At 42.7% G+C, this 17052-nt stretch overlaps 2 protein-coding genes across 2 annotated transcripts in view; one reads left to right on the top strand and one right to left on the bottom strand.

Annotated features, from left to right (window-relative positions):
• Positions 1-11136: 11136 nt before the first annotated feature.
• The window catches only part of LOC308308133 (E3 ubiquitin-protein ligase SH3RF3-like), a gene marked incomplete at both ends in the record, with an annotated part of 206526 nt that continues 200610 nt past the window's right edge, over positions 11137-17052 (bottom strand). The window contains 4 exons of the mRNA XM_080753500.1: positions 11137-11305; positions 13314-13342; positions 13554-13897; positions 14743-14803. Coding sequence (XP_080609626.1) covers positions 11137-11305; positions 13314-13342; positions 13554-13897; positions 14743-14803 — 603 coding nt within the window. The remainder of the gene's footprint in view (positions 11306-13313; positions 13343-13553; positions 13898-14742; positions 14804-17052) is intronic.
• Positions 13260-14447, top strand: LOC308307980 (uridylate-specific endoribonuclease-like; the record flags this gene model as incomplete). The annotated part of the gene is made up of 1 exon (XM_080753325.1): positions 13260-14447. One exon carries the CDS (start codon positions 13260-13262, stop codon positions 14445-14447), a length of 1188 nt encoding a protein of 395 aa, XP_080609451.1.

The following is a 17052-nucleotide window of genomic DNA, read 5'->3' as shown; positions in this document are numbered from 1 at the left end:
ATGCATGCGTTTCTCTGCTGACGCGCACAGTAAAAGCCCTCTGTGTTAATCTTCGGAGTCGCTCTCCATTCCGACATGTCGCCACTCCGAAATTGACTTCTAATTGTCGGAGTGGCGACACTCCCATAGGGGTTAGGTTTAGGGTTAGGGTTAGAGATAGGGTTAGTGTCGGAATGGAGACATGTCGGAGTGGCGGGATGCACCCGTTAATCTTACTCTGAGAGTGCACAAACCGAACCAAATGAACCTCCGTAAGGTCCAAATTTTGGTTCCGTCCGTGCAGTCTCTCCGAGGTAAAATTGACACCCAGACATTTCACAGTGCGTTTTCCATTTCGCAAAGTTTGTTTACCGTCCTTCACAGTTTTGCCTGCTAAAACCTGGCTAGGATAAGGCGCTACGCGGGGAGCCAGCGAGAGAAAGGCCTGTCAAGGAGAATCATTTTCTGGACTGGATTGTATTTCCCTGTTGTCAGGCACAAGTTGCACCTTGTTAACTAGTGTGTCGCCGCCGCTTTTTCCTTGCCGTCTTGCCTTCTGTGCCATTTATGTTCACGGTAGTCATTGTGCTCTTATGTCACAGGGGGCGGTAAGTGAAATTGGCCGCCATGTAAATACTGTGCGATCAACGGTCTCTTTGTTGGGGCAGCCGTAACTGAAATAGTTAGAGAGCCCCCTGCTGGTTGGAACCTCGGCCACGGGTGTATTCAGTGTAGAGTTCTCAAATTCTGTCCGAACCCGACCATACCCGAACCCAACCAACATTTAGGGCAGGGTAGGGCCTAAAATGTATGCTAATTAGTCGGGCCGGGTAGGGCCTCGGGCTCAATGAAAAAAGAAAATATTAGTTTTTATTATTTTATTACTATTACTATATGATAGACCCGACCATACCCGACCTGACCTGACGTTTTCGGGCCGGGTAGGGCCTAAAATTTATGCTGACTAGTAGGGCCGGGTAGGGCCTCGGGCCTGCCCAGTTAGGGCCCAGTTAGGGCCCAGTTAGGGCCGGGCCTTCATTTTCAGGCCCGTTGAGAACTCTAATTCAGTGATAATGAAAGTGTCCCTCACTGGCCTTACAGCGTGGAAATGTTTAGTTTTTTATAGATATTTTACACCATTATAATGTTCTCGTTTCGATCATTAGACCCAATCACTGAATAACGGTAGGCCTACGTCTCCAGCTTCAGGATATGTATGATACTGATTTACTACCAGACTGTATGGCATTTTATGAGTTCAGTAGTTTACAATCTAGGCATTTAGCAGACATTCTTAATTCAGCGCGACTGTGGTTCTCAAAACTTTTATTTTGACCATCATAGCTAAACATCATAACATAACTACGGCCATACTCTACCCTGATTGGTCGAGGAATGGCTGGCCACCTCTGAAAACCGAATCTAGCTATGCTCGCAAAACGGGGCACGGTGGAAGTCCTTATATGGTCAGCACACATTCTAGTGAGGAGAATGAATGGAAAATGTACCAATTATATTTTTATTTTTATTCACAATATACCTTTAAGGGTCACTGAGCAGCACACTTAACCCGTGGCCATCTGAGCAGCCATCTGATGGGTGAAGCTGTAAAATCAATCTCCCCTCCCCTGGGGGACCAGAACATACTAGCTCTCCCCTTGTGCTTGACCTCCCCGGTTTGGTGAGTGAGGAACATAGAATTATTGAATGCTTTAACCAGTGAAAAATAACAGATATACAAGCTCACAGCGCGGCACTCTGTGCCACGCTATTATTTTGGAAAAGTCATGAAAATGTGTGCAAATCTTTGAATGTATGTATTTTTCAAAGCGAACGTTTGTAACTCAAATTTTGGGGGTCCTTCACATGAAAAGGTTTGAGAACCACTGGCATAGTAGTCTCTCAAGAACAGACTAACTGAGCTCCAGTGAAAAGGACCTTTTCTTTGACGATGGCTGGCCAGATTGCTGACATAGAAACAGTTTTTTTTTTTTTTTTTTTTTTAATCTTAGAAGGATTCAAAAGACACTTATAGAATCGGGTCAAAATTCAGATTTTCAAAGCAGATCTACAAGCTTGTATATCTGCTATTTTTCAATGGTTAAAGCATAAAATAATGACACACAATAATGTGTACCCGTTCTGAATGGGTTAAAGCTCTGTTTCATGTGTTTTCAGTTGGAAAGCTCCTGAGGTTTTGTGCGTGCGCTTAACCAAAGGGGGAGGAGCTTCACCTGGCTGCTCTTGGCCAATAGGAGTTGTTTGTGCTTTGTTCTGGTCTGTGCTTTTACAACAGGTGATGCAGTGGTGCATGGTGGGTAAACTAACAGCCTATCACTGTGTCAGATGGCTGTTATTACAACACACGCACGCACGCACGCACGCACGCACGCACGCACGCACGCACGCACACAATACATTGGGAAAAAAAATATGTTCACCTCTTTAAAGACTGGCTGCTTTAGAAAAGCTTTTTGCCCAATAAGTCAACGTGCACCCCCTGGCTAAACACACACACGCACACGCACACGCACACGCACACACACACACACACACACACACACACACACACACACACACACACACACACAATATACGTTTTGCTGTGTTTTTATCCCCAGCAGGGCAGAAACAGAGACAGAGACAGAGATAGCCATGGCTGGCTCTGCGCTAGACGTACCTCGACCCACATTCAGTAACATATAGAAATTCACAAAAAAAAGCAGATCGGACGCACACTGAAGCAGTACAAAAATACCCCTCAAAAGGTTGAGGAGACCGGAGGGAGTGGGCCTCGGTGGGGGACCGAAGGGAGTGGGCCTCGGCGGTGGACCAGTGCTGCGTGTTGGAAAACAGACAACTGTCGGCTGTTTTCCGGCGCGCGGCGCAGCGCGGATCGGCCTTTAGGCCAGGGGTTCCCAAACCTTTGTGTCTCAGGGCACCCCATAAAAATTGTGTTTAATCCGAGGCACCCCAACATTATAATTTTCACTCCCAGCACCTTATATTTATAGCATATCGTCGTTGTCGGGTGGAAACCTTGTATGTCCAAAACCGTTTGTTTTGTATTTAACATCTATACAATGTACTAAACTAGTGAAAACAGCAGATCTACAAGCACACAACGCCTCGCATCGCGAGGCGTTGTGTGCTTGTAGATCGGCTGTTTTCACTGGTTTTGTGCAACAGACTAGACTTGTATGATGCAAGGCTTTGCTTTACCAAAAGACGTACACATTTGAAACTTCTGCCCGACAGTGACGATATTTTAGTGATTATGTTGCGAAGAAAACATTGAGATAACAGCCATTCTGGTTAGAACTGACTGAAAATAACTTTGTACTTCAAGTTTAAAATGATACTAAATATTTTTGTGTCCAAGTGGCCAAATAAATTCCAAATATTATCAAATGATCTCGCGGCACCCCTGGACTGCCGTCACGGCACCCCAGGGTGCCCCGTCACCCACTTTGAAGAACCCTGCTTTAGGCCATCAAAGGATGGCAGCTGTGTCCCTCAGGCCCTCGTCCCACAACTCCAAAGTTATTTCCCAGAGAGCATTGCTTCTCAACTGTTGTTCTGAATGTTTCATCTTCAACGTGAAGTCACTCCACCAAAACACGCCAGTTCTCATCCATGGAAGCTATTCTCCGTAGAGCATGGTGGGGATGTCTCTTTGGCCCGGAAATGTACGGTACGTGGATCGCCATTTTTTTTAAACGTTTGAATAGTGCTTCAATAAAATGAAGTTTACTGTCTGGCTTGTTTCATAATTAAAGTTTTCATATTGAAGTGTTAATATCGTCGCTGTTGGGTGGAAACTTCATATGTCCAAAACGTGTTACTTTTCAAATGTAGCAACATCTACACGTATGTGGATCTGCTAGTTAAGATGCTTCTATGTGACGCTGTGGTATGATCAAGTAGAGCGTTAAATTACGAAACAACACAAAAGGTTAAATTATGGAGATAAGAGGTTTCTGCCCGACAGAGTCCATAAGTTATTATTTTCTTTTTTCCTCCAATTGATTTCGAGATTTCTGCCCTCTCAACACGGGTTAAAACATGGTCAGTCTGTGGTCTAGGACAGTGGTTTTCAATCAGTGGTCCGGGGACCACCAGTGGAACGAGGACCACCAGTGATCTCTAATTTATGGTATTATCTCTATGTTATCTCTATGGTGTTATCTCTATGGTATTATCTCTATGTTATCTCTATGGTGTTATCTCTATGTTATCTCTATGTTATATCTATGTTATCTCTATGGTGTTATCTCTATGCTATCTCCATGTTATCTCTATGGTGTTATCTCTATGTTATCTCTATGTTATCTCTAAGGTGTTATCTCTATGTTATCTCTATGTTATCTCTAAGGTGTTATCTCTATGTTATCTCTATGGTGTTATCTCTATGTTATCTCTATGTTATCTCTACGTTATCTCTATGGTGTTATCTCTATGGTATTATCTCTATGTTATATCTATGGTGTTATCTCTATGTTATCTCTATGTTATCTCTATGTTATCTCTATGTTATCTCTAAGGTGTTATCTCTATGTTATCTCTATGTTATCTCTAAGGTGTTATCTCTATGTTATCTCTATGGTATTATCTCTATGTTATATCTATGGTGTTATCTCTATGTTATCTCTATGTTATCTCTAAGGTGTTATCTCTATGTTATCTCTATGGTGTTATCTCTATGTTATCTCTATGTTATCTCTACGTTATCTCTATGGTGTTATCTCTATGGTATTATCTCTATGTTATATCTATGGTGTTATCTCTATGTTATCTCTAAGGTGTTATCTCTATGTTATCTCTATGTTATCTCTAAGGTGTCATCTCTATGTTATCTCTATGTTATCTCTATGGTGTTCTCTCTATGTTATCTCTGTTATCTCTACGTTATCTCTATGGTGTTATCTCTATGTTATCTCTATGTTATCTGTATGGTGTTATCTCTATGTTATCTCTATGTTATCTCTATGGTGATATCTCTATGTTATCTCTATGGTATTATCTCTATGTTATCTCTATTGTGTTATCTCATGTTATCTCTATGTTATCTCTATGTTATCTCTATGGTGTTATCTCTATGTTATCTCTATGGTGTTATCTCTATGTTATCTCTATGGTGTTATCTCTATGTTATCTCTATGGCGTTATCTCTATGTTATCTCTATGGCGTTATCTCTGTGTTATCTCTATGTTATCTCTATGGTGTTATCTCTATGTTATCTCTATGTTATCTCTATGGCGTTATCTCTGTTATCTCTATGGTGTTATCTCCATGTTATCTCTATGTTATCTCTAAGGTGTTATCTCTATGTTATCTCTATGGTGTTATCTCTATGTTATCTCTAAGGTGTTATCTCTGTGTTATCTCTATGGTGTTATCTCTATGTTATCTCTAAGGTGTTATCTCTGTGTTATCTCTATGGTGTTATCTCTATGTTATCTCTATGTTATCTCTATGGTGTTATCTCTGTGTTATCTCTATGGTGTTATCTCTATGGTGTTATCTCTATGTTATCTCTATGGTGTTATCTCTATGTTATCTCTAAGGTGTTATCTCTGTGTTATCTCTATGTTATCTCTATGGTGTTATCTCTGTGTTATCTCTATGGTGTTATCTCTATGTTATCTCTAAGGTGTTATCTCTGTGTTATCTCTATGTTATCTCTATGGTGTTATCTCTGTGTTATCTCTATGGTGTTATCTCTATGTTATCTCTATGTTATCTCTATGGTGTTATCTCTATGTTATCTCTATGGTGTTATCTCTGTGTTATCTCTATGGTGTTATCTCTATGGTGTTATCTCTATGTTATCTCTATGGTGTTATCTCTATGTTATCTCTAAGGTGTTATCTCTGTGTTATCTCTATGGTGTTATCTCTATGGTGTTATCTCTATGGTGTTATCTCTATGTTATCTCTATGGTGTTATCTCTATGTTATCTCTAAGGTGTTATCTCTGTGTTATCTCTATGTTATCTCTATGGTGTTATCTCTGTGTTATCTCTATGGTGTTATCTCTATGTTATCTCTATGTTATCTCTATGGTGTTATCTCTATGTTATCTCTATGTTATCTCTATGGTGTTATCTCTGTGTTATCTCTATGGTGTTATCTCTATGGTGTTATCTCTATGTTATCTCTATGGTGTTATCTCTATGTTATCTCTAAGGTGTTATCTCTGTGTTATCTCTATGGTGTTATCTCTATGGTGTTATCTCTATGGTGTTATCTCTATGTTATCTCTATGGTGTTATCTCTATGTTATCTCTAAGGTGTTATCTCTGTGTTATCTCTATGTTATCTCTATGGTGTTATCTCTGTGTTATCTCTATGGTGTTATCTCTATGTTATCTCTATGTTATCTCTATGGTGTTATCTCTATGTTATCTCTATGTTATCTCTATGGTGTTATCTCTGTGTTATCTCTATGGTGTTATCTCTATGGTGTTATCTCTATGTTATCTCTATGGTGTTATCTCTATGTTATCTCTAAGGTGTTATCTCTGTGTTATCTCTATGGTGTTATCTCTATGGTGTTATCTCTATGTTATCTCTATGTTGTTATCTCTATGTTATCTCTATGTTATCTCTATGGTGTTATCTCTATGTTATCTCTATGGTATCAATACAGCATGGAATTGTGGACGAAATCTCATTGAACGACAGCGAAATCTTCTAAGTTTTGCGTCTGAGATAACCTGACCGGTACGCAGCAGTGCGTACCGTCCTACTTTACCATCTGAACCTGCTCAGGGAGAGTTGATATCATTCGTAAAGTCCCGGGCCGGACCAATCAGCGGCAGCTACGGGCAGGCTCTCAGCGGCTCTGAGCCAATAGTCTGACTGCAGACCACGTGGAAACCCAGGAGGCGGATTCTGGGTGTAACGTCATGCAGACAGGCTAATGAGTGGGTGGAGATGGCACTCTCAGACTCCCAGTGATAGACAGGCGGCCCCATCCAATCACCTGCTAAAGAAAGAAAAAATGGCCGCCCCTTACATCGGGTTTGCCCGAGCAAGCCCAGATGGTAAAAGTTGTGCGGTATATGCAGTATACGCACTACTGCCACCATCTGGCGGAGTCAGGTTAGGTCTGAGAGGCTAAATCTCTGTGGCTCAAACACAGAATAAACTAGAACTGCCGAGGTGCCAACTTGCATCTTGTGTACAAGTAGCTACTTGTGCGCTAGCAGAGCGCGCCATGAGGTGATGCGCTCACCACTGGCATCACCTGGAATGCTGGTCCCTCATTGGCTGTTAATGATGGCGTTGCCACGCTCTGCTGGCCCAAGTAATAATGATCTGAAAAGGCAGAGGTGTAAAGTAACTAAGTACATTTACTTAAGTACACTTTTGAATTATTTGTACTTTACTTCAGTCATTCCAATTTCCACTGCTTTTACTTCAACTCCACTACATCTCGGATCCAAATACTATACTTTTACTACACTACATTTATTTGAAAACTTAAGTTACAAGTTACTTTGTAGATTTTTATTATTATTACAATACATCAGCTATTTTCAAATTATTTGTATGCATTTGAATCTTTGAAATGGGATTTACTGCATGATGAGCACTTTTACTTTTGGTACTCTAAGTCAGTTGTTCTCAACCTGGGGGTCGGGACCCCCAGGGGGGTCCCCAAATTATTTTGGGGGGGTCCCCAGATGATTAACTTAATGTGAAACACTGTTTTCTCACTCAACAGTAAACAAACCAACATAAAGTTTAAGTGTATAGAGGGTATCTGCACATTTCTAAAGTGACAATTTAAGGACTTTTTAATACTTCTAAAATGACAATTAAACATTGGCCAAATTGGCATATATTAGACGCAGAAATTGTGAAAATAGCAGATCTACATGCTCACAACGCCTCGCGTTGCGAGGCGTTGTGAGCATGTAGATCTGCTATTTTCACAATATAACCGAGTTATACAAAATGTAATGCCTCAACTCTTAATGCTCGTCAGGGTGGGGGGTCCCCAGTTAAAATATGATTATTTTGGGGGTCACAGCCTGAAAAGGTTGAGGACCACTGCTCTAAGTACATGTTGATACCAATAATTTTGTACTTCTACTCAAGTACATTTTGAATTCTGGACGTTTACTTGTAACAGAGTACATCTACATTGCAGTATTGATACTTTTACTTAAGTAAGAAATGTAAGTACTTTTGACACCACCGTTGAAAACCACTGTACTAGGATTCTGCCAGGTGGGCGGAGCTCTGAGACCTGGTGGGCGGAGCTCTGAGACCTGGTGGGCGGGGCTCTGAGACCTGGTGGGCGGAGCTATGAGACCTGGTGGGTGGAGCTCTGAGACCTGGTGGGTGGAGCTATGAGACTTGGTGGGTGGAGCTATGAGACCTGGTCAGAACGTCTCATGGTCAACTTTCAGGTCCCAACCTGCAAATCATCGCTGTCGGGCAGAAACTGCTTATCTTATTTTTTTTAATGCCTTATACTTGATCATACTACACAGCGTCACACAAAAGCATCAAAAGTAGATCTACAAGCTCAAATCGAATTTCGAGCTTGTAGATCTGCTACTTTTCATTTTTATCCTGAAAAGTAAAGGCCTGTCTATACTTCGACCGAAATGTTCGGTGAGTTGTGTTTTCCGACGTGCACATTTCCGAACTCTCATTCGGTCTAATGCTTTTCAGAAGTCACGAGGAATATAATTTTATGGTCGAAAAGGACCTCTTGACCGAAATCTTCGGTTTCGGTCGAAGTATGGAGAGCCCTTAAAAGTTTTGGACATAACGAGGCTTCCTTCCACCCAACAGATAAAATGAGAAACAATCACATTGCCACTTTCAAATTAAGAGTTTCTTTAAAAAATTAAAAATAAAATCTTCAGAAAATCACTTTTGAATTCACTTGAAATGAAAAGGTTTGAGAACCACTGGTCTAAATTTACTCAGCAAAATGTGCTCAAAGTTTGAGTGTCCTAATGGCGCTATGAAAGGGTAGAGCAGTGGTTCTCAAAGTGGGGTTCAGGGACCCCCGGGGGTCCTTGAAGAGATTCCAGTGGACCCCAAGCGAAATGTGTTAATATAGCATCAAAATCAGTTCAACCACTTCTCCTTGTTTTATACTTATATTTAAAAAAAATGCAGATCTACAAGCTCATAAGGTGTCGCATCGCAACGACTTGTGAGCTTGTAGATTGGCCACTTCTGGAAAATGTTGACATTCAAATGGGTGAATTTGGGGGGTCCTTGACATGAACTTGTTGGAGGACCACTCTGTCTGTCTGTGCTCTTCAGTGACCCATAAGGTCAAGGTTCAAAGGTCGTTTGCGATGACTTGGACGAAAGGCCCCCATTCCACGGCGGTCCTGTGGAGTGCCTGACTGGAAAAGCTGGCCCGCTCCTGGTGGGCTGGTTGAACCGGGGTCTAGCTCCGTGTTTAGTGTGTGTGTGTGTGTGTGTGTGTGTGTGTGTGTGTGTGTGTGTGTGTGTGTGTGTGTGTGTGTGTGTGTGTGTGTGTGCAGGGACGTGCTGGCCATTGGGAAAAGCGGGACAACTCCAGAACGGCCGGTTCATTCCCAGCCGGTCCAGGCCGGCCATTAGGAAAAAAAATATATAAAATGTCGGCCTTCGTTCCATTTTGGGGGCTGGGCGGCCAACAAAGTAAATCGTCACTGTCGGACAGAAACCTTGTATCTCCAAGTTTCAAATTTGTAAATCTTTTCGCAAAGCAAAGCCCCGCTTCATCATACAAGGCCGTTGCACAAAAGTAGTGAAAACAGCAGATCTACAGCGGTGCGAGGCGTTGTGTGCTTGTAGATCGGCTGTTTTCACTAGTTTAAATCATTTTTAAAATGATAAATACAAAACAAACGGTTTTGGACATACAAGGTTTCCACCCGACAACGACGAAATATAACTCATGTAATTGGCCCACTGGCTTGTCACTTGTCATGATCTGAAATGCCAAATCTTTGAGTAGCAGCAGCGCAATAGAGAGAGATCTCTCTCTCTATAGCGCGCAATGAGGGTCTCTACAACTCTTTTTCCCGGGCTGAATCAGGGGCCCAGCATGTCCCTGGTGTGTGCGTGCGTGCGTGCGTGCGTGCGTGCGTGCGTGCGTGCGTGCGTGCGTGCGTGTGTGTGTGTGTGTGTGTGTGTGTGTGTGCGCGTGTTTGCGTGTGCTATAGCAAGAGTTCTGTGTGGCTCACCAGTGGTAGACATGAGTATTCTAGCCCAGTACTTGAGTCAAAAGTATAGACAGATACGTAGATACTCTACAAGTGCAAGTTGCTCAGTCAAATTTGAACGAGTTAAAAGCACCGGTAGTACTTGCTTTAAAAACATTATTCAAAAGTACAAATTACAAAGTACATTTTCTTTTTTTATATATCATTGCATTGCTGTATTGAAATAAATAACTACAAAATAACAACAACAAAAAACATCTTCAACTTTTTTGAAGCCTTGTGCTATTTTAATATTTCTGAAATAGGCCTTCCTAGAAATGTCCTGGAGTCAAAAGTACAATATTTGTCTTTGAAATGTTGTGTGAAAGTCACAAGCTTCCGACAAAAATGGCTACTTGGGTACATTAGGTACAGTACTCAAGCAAATGTATTAGGGCATTAACGACTTGTGATTTTTGCAAGTCGACTCGACTGAGTTGAAGTCGACTTTATCGTTTGATGACGTCATCACATCACACATGACCCCCCCAATTATTTTGGGGGGTCCCCAGATGATTAACTTAATGTGAAACATTGTTTTCTCACTCAACTGTAAACTAACCAACATACAGTTTAAGTGTATAGAGGGTATCTGCACATTTATAAAGTGCCATTTAAAGACTAGGCGTTGCAAGGCGTTGTGAGCATGTAGATCTGCTAATTTCACAATAGAAAGGTTTTTTCTTTTTACTTTGACTTTCGACTTTCTCTGGTGGGAGTCGACTTGTGTAATGAAGTCGACTGAGTCGACTTTTTCGTTAATGCCCTAAAATGTACTTCGTTACTGTCCACCGCTGGTGTGCACACAAGTATATATTGTGTGTATGACCGTGAGTGGGAGAGAGTGTGTGTGTGTGTGTGTGTGTGTGTGTGTGTGTGTGTGTGTGTGTGTGTGTGTGTGTGTGTGTGTGTGCGTTGTTGGTCCAGGTCAGAAGCTCTCTACAAAGCTGCCGGGGAAGAGGCCTGTGCGTCCAGTCCTCTGCAACGTTCCTTTGTACCAGCCGTCCTCTCGCTTCTTGTGCACGAACACCACGTCGCCCTCGCGCAGCTCGATCTCCGCCTCGCTCTGAGGGGGGTAGGGCACCACCGCACGATACCTGGCCCAGAGAGAGAGAGAGAGAGAGAGAGAGAACCACATGATGGTGGGCAACTTTGATGATGGCGATTTCCACCTTCACTCCAGAGGGCCACTATATTTCCACCTTCACTCCAGAGGGCCACTATATTTCCACCTTCACTCCAGAAGGCCACTATATTTCCACCTTCACTCCAGAGGGCCACATTGCATATTGCTACGTCCTACTTTGTCATATCTCATATAAAAGAATAGCAGATAAACAAAGAAAAATCGAAATCAATCTTATTTTCTTGCTTCTAAAATCGGTGACATAAGGACCTTTCCTCCAGCAACAGTCACATATGTAAATTAAAGGTCCAGACACACCCAATCATGAAGATAAGTATTCCATTGAGTTTCTCTTGATGTGAAACCATGAAATAGACACCAAGTTTATTATAAAACAATTACAATCACTGACACTCACTTACATTGAAGCGTTTCCTTCAACAAATTTGCTACATTATATGATCTAAATTCGCATAAGAGTATAATACCAATACCATAGTCACCAATACTTGTTTCAGATGTTAGGTAGATGTATTTATGACATTTGAGAAAGATTTTGTGTTGCCAAAAAGCAAATGTTAGAAGCAAAAACAGCAGCACAAGATTTTTGTTTTTTTGTTATTCCCTTTAAAGAGATGGTGCCATGATTTTTCCCCCTCTAAAACATGATTATCAGGTATTATGATTATACTAGGAGGAAGTATACAAAAAGAGTTAAAATTGGGTTTTTATGTGGCCACACCCCCAGTTCATTAAGTATGCATGGATGTCATGGTGGGTGGTGACCCAGCTGAAGTTAGCAACAACCCACAGTGTTGGGTGAATGGTAATTAGGGGAGGAGTTTCTGTGAGGAGATTCTGTGATGTAAAAGTATCTGTGTTTTTTAACTGACTCTTTTGACCACAAGGTGGCAGCCTCCAAGAGAAAACAAACAAATACCAAGAGAATACATAATTGCTCATAAAAACCACACCAGGGGGTCCAATGATGTACTTTCAACCTCCAAGACACATGAAAAACAGAAAAAGTACAAAACTATGGCACCACCACTTTAAATACATTAGATTGTGCCAGTGACACGCAGAGAACTTTTTTGTTTCTTACTTACTATCAATAGATCTTTCTTATGAAGCAACGTTTATGTAGTGCCCATAGGGCGGGAACGAAACCGAACGATACCCGCCACGCAATACGACCTATCAGTGTATCTGACTGCTTGTATTGACTGTAATGTAATGACTGTATCGCCCTCTCGCAGAAATATACCTGTACAGTAGAAAAGTGTAATGCATCACAATGCATCATAGAATCGAATCGTTACCTGGTGAATCATAATCGAATTGAATCGTGAGGGTAGTGCCAATGCACACCTCTAGAAAATACTGTATATTATATATTTATTGTTACTATCAAAACCTCCACTGTCTGTATGTCTGTATGTCTGTCTGTCTGTCTGTCTGTCTGTCTGTCACGTCACGTCACGTCACGTCGCGTTAAGTTGCGTCACACTTATCCCCTACCCATATCTCCACTACCGTTTCCCTGATCCATGCCAAACTTTGCACACACAATCATTGGCTGCCAAAATAATCAACAGAGGCATGGGCTGTGACATCACAATATACTTGAGGGTCCTATATAAACCCATTGTAAATTCACTGGAGCAGCAAACCGTAAATCTGTAGATGTAAAATTGTGAAGGCGCAGCAACAAAAAGAACACTGGAGGAGAAAGTCATTTTGGAGCTTGCATCTCAACTGAATCATCACTCACAACCCTTGATTAAAGGAAAACTTTTTAGGACTGAAGTGAATTCACAACAGTAAGGGGCTGGCGTAGAGTGAGTCTTGCAACCGTATTGGCCAGGTGAAACCATATAAAGGAGATATTTACTTTGGGGAGCAGGCATTCTTCTCAGGTTGATATGAAGATCCTCTTCCTCCTTGTCCTCTCTGTGCCCCTGTTCTGCCAGGTATACAGCAACTCCCTGGATTCCTGCGAGGGGCGCTGTGGATACGGAACGGACAATAGATTCTCCCGCCAGTGTAACCCATCGGGCGAGCGCTTTAGAGTCTGTTGCTCAGACTATGACAGCCTCTGCAAAGGAGGCTCAACGTCCTGTAAGGGCTGGCGTGGCGAGAAATACAACTCTCAGAACAAGTGCCACTGCAACTCCAAGTGCGGCCAGCACGACAACTGCTGCAATGACTACACAGACCTCTCTGGTGGGGACGGTGGTGGTGGTGGTGGTGGTGGTGGTGGTGGTAGCGGCAGTGTGATCACCGACTTGGAGATCCAGGCTCTCTCTGAGGTCCTTTACGCTCTGGACTCCAACAAGGCCTCCATCTCGGAGCTGGTCATTGACCCTCAGGCCCTGGTGCACCACTCCCAGACCAGCTCCCAGAAGGACCTTTCCCCTCGCCCCTTGTTCCGCTACCTGAACCAAGAGTCTCTGTTCTCCAAGCCCACCTTCGCTGCCCTCCTGGCCGTGCTGGACAACTACCAGAGAATGACGGGACAGACGGAGGACTTCAGTCCGCAGCAGCTGGCCGAACAGGAGGCCTTTGTCAGGGAGACCATGTCCAACACCGAGCTGGGCAGGGAGCTATTTGTTTTCCTCTACTCTAAAGGTCGCTATTCATCCGAGGAGGAGTTCATCCAAGACCTCAAGATGATGTGGTTTGGTCTCTACTCCCGTTTCAATGGCAAAATGGACTCCAGTGGCTTCGAGCACGTCTTTGCAGGAGAGGTTAAGCGTGGAAAGGTGTCTGGTTTCCACAACTGGATCCAGTTCTATCTTCTGGAGAAAAAGGGCCTGCTTAACTACTACAGCCACAGCTTTGATGGACCTTGGTCATCCTACCCTGATGTTCTGGGCATGCAGTTCAAGTGGGATGGTTACTACAAGCAGGTGGGCACTGCCATCATCGGCTGCAGTCCCGAGTTTGACTTTGCCCTTTACAGTCTCTGCTACATCACCCGCCCTGGAAAACAGTGCCGTCTGCGCCTGGGAGGGAAGGAGCTGATGATCCAGACTTACACCTGGGATGAGACCACCTACGGCGATGGGAAGAAGTTCATTGCCTCCGCGTTCCCCTCCACGCCCAGATGAATCAGATATCCATTTAGAAATGTCCATCGCTAAACATTTCATATCTGTTGGGGGCCTGTATCTTCTCTAGTTTAATCAATTACAGAGGGTTAAGTGGTACCAAATATGCAGCTGGGCAAATTAAAGGTGAATTGATCCCAGTGCATGACAGAGGATAATTTCACGATAAATGTAAATCTCCACGATAGGATTATCGTTGATAATAACGATAATAACGATCATCGTCCCATCCCCTGTAGTCAACCATAAAATGACTGCTGCTTCAGCGAGGATGGCTATTGAGCCGGGTTGTCACCTGGCTGCAGACAGTGCAGTGTCTCGCAGTGTGACATCTCATCTCTCACAATAACGCACTTCTGCCGGAGAGACGGCATGATGTCGTGGGTGAACATAATAGGGAATGCTTTTGTCATTGTCATTTAGAGAGGAAATGTGTGGATTTCCCCTACTTGTATCTCTGCCACCGTTGCCCCCATCCATGCCAAACTTTGCACACACACTCCTTGGCTGCCAAACCACAACCTCATTTCACACATGGCCCTCTTCTAGCGCCACCATGAGGCCGATTCTTACAAGCATGGCAGGAATTTCATGGAGGCCATGAAGGCCATGGCCGCCATTGCCCCTCAGTTTGGCTTTGTGCCCCTCAAAAAATGGCATGACCTGAGGCCACAGTGGCCTTAATGCCCCAGCTGACTGGGCCACTTTCTCCTCTGTCTCTTTCTTGTCAGACAGTAGACACCGGTGTCTCTTTCTTGTCATGTAGACACCAGTGTCCTTTGTTGAGAATATAAAATATTATCTCCCCTGAGTCCAAACCAATCAGTGACTTTGATTGGTGCAGGTCTGAGCATGGATCAGATTGTAACTACCATCATTTATCTATTTCACTGCAGATTAGGTTATCATCCCTAACCCTTAAATTCAACACATTCTTTCAATGGAATAAAATATTGTTTTATTTGATGGCCTTCCGGCCCTGGCATTTGGCCTTTGTGCCCTCGAAAAATGGAAAACACCAAAGTTCAAGTGGCCTTGCCCCTAAAATGACAAAATTCCAGGCCTGCTTACAAGACACATTTTCTGGACACTGCTCCTACCGATTTTGCCCTAAAATCATGCAAAGCGGTACACAGTATCTCTAAAGTCATATCATCAGTATTCCTGCCATGCTTGTAAGAATACAATTTGAAATGCTTTTTTTGTATTTTGAAATACAAAAAAGTATTTGAAATACGTATTTCAAAATACAAAAAAGTATACTGCCCATCTCTGGCTACCATTGCCTTCTAAAGTTGGTGTATGCAACCTGACGGTCGCTTATCTCTCGATTTAGGGAGTCTTACTGGTATAGCAGTATATAGGTTTGGTTGTTAAATTGATATAGTCGCTTCTTCTGGCTTGTTTTTTCGTAGACCCGGCTGCTTATTTCTCTGGCTACATCCGGCAACACTGATAGCCACGGTTCACACAGAGATCTGGTAGCGAGTCACAGAGACCGTGTACCTGTGCTGTACCGTGTGATTACACCACTACGCCACAAACAGAACCGTAAAAAACACATTTCAGCGTCTTAACCCATTTAGGCCTAGAAATTATTGATTGCTTTAACCAGTGAAAAATAGCAGATATACAAGCTCACAGCGCGGCACCGAGTGCCGCGCTGCGAGCTTGTAGATCTGCTATTTTTGAAAAAGTCGTGAAAATGTGTGCACATCTTTGAATATATGTATTTTCAAAGCGAACGTTTGTAACTCAAATTTTGCTTCTGGGGGGTCCCTGGAACTAGATATTTTGAAATGGGGGTCCGTGGCCAAATAAATATCATTATCACATGAAAAGGTTTGAGAACCACTGACATAGTAGTCTCTCAAGAACAGACTAACTGAGCTCCAGTTGAGTGAAAAGGACATTTTCTTTTGATGTGAAACCATGAAATAGACACCAAGTTTACTCGTCATTATAAACAATTACAATCACTGACACTCACTTACATTGAAGTGTTTCCTTCAACAAATTTGCTACATTATATGATCTAAATTTGCATATGAGTATAATAAGTCACCAATACTTGTTTCAGATGTTAGGTAGATGTATTTATGACATTTGAGAAAGATTTTGTGTTGCCAAAATCAATATAGCAAATGTTAGAAGCAAAAACAGCAGCACAACATTTTTTCATCTCACTCATGTCACTTTGACTGCTGACCTCACTCAGCAACCAAATAAACAGAACATAAATGAAAATAAATCAATTCACAGGAGGCAAGCAGTGATCACCCCATGATGTGCACTGCAATGTAGTTTCAAATGCACTGCATTGCAGGCATTTCTTTTAGAGTAAAAAACTAAAAGAAGAAGAAGACATGACATGACATGACATGATCTGGGCAGATTGCCCCAGGAAATGTGCCGAAGTGAAAAAGAAACATCGGTAGCTCTGCTTGTCTTTGATCCGAAGCCTCGGATCTGCTGCTGCCTCCTCCACCCCAGCCTCCACCTTTCGTTCAGAGTCTGGCATAGGCTGAAATACTTGTGATTGTATGTCTGCTGATTCAAGCTAATATTATGCCTATGTATTGCTATTGTACTGCTATTGCATCCC

The sequence above is a fragment of the Nannobrachium achirus genome, assembly GCF_963921795.1.
Source record: "Nannobrachium achirus genome assembly, chromosome: 22".
In the NCBI taxonomy this organism is placed as follows: Eukaryota; Metazoa; Chordata; class Actinopteri; order Myctophiformes; family Myctophidae; genus Nannobrachium; species Nannobrachium achirus.
Note: the sequence above shows the minus strand (reverse complement) of the source record. Positions and strands in the feature narration are given on the sequence as shown.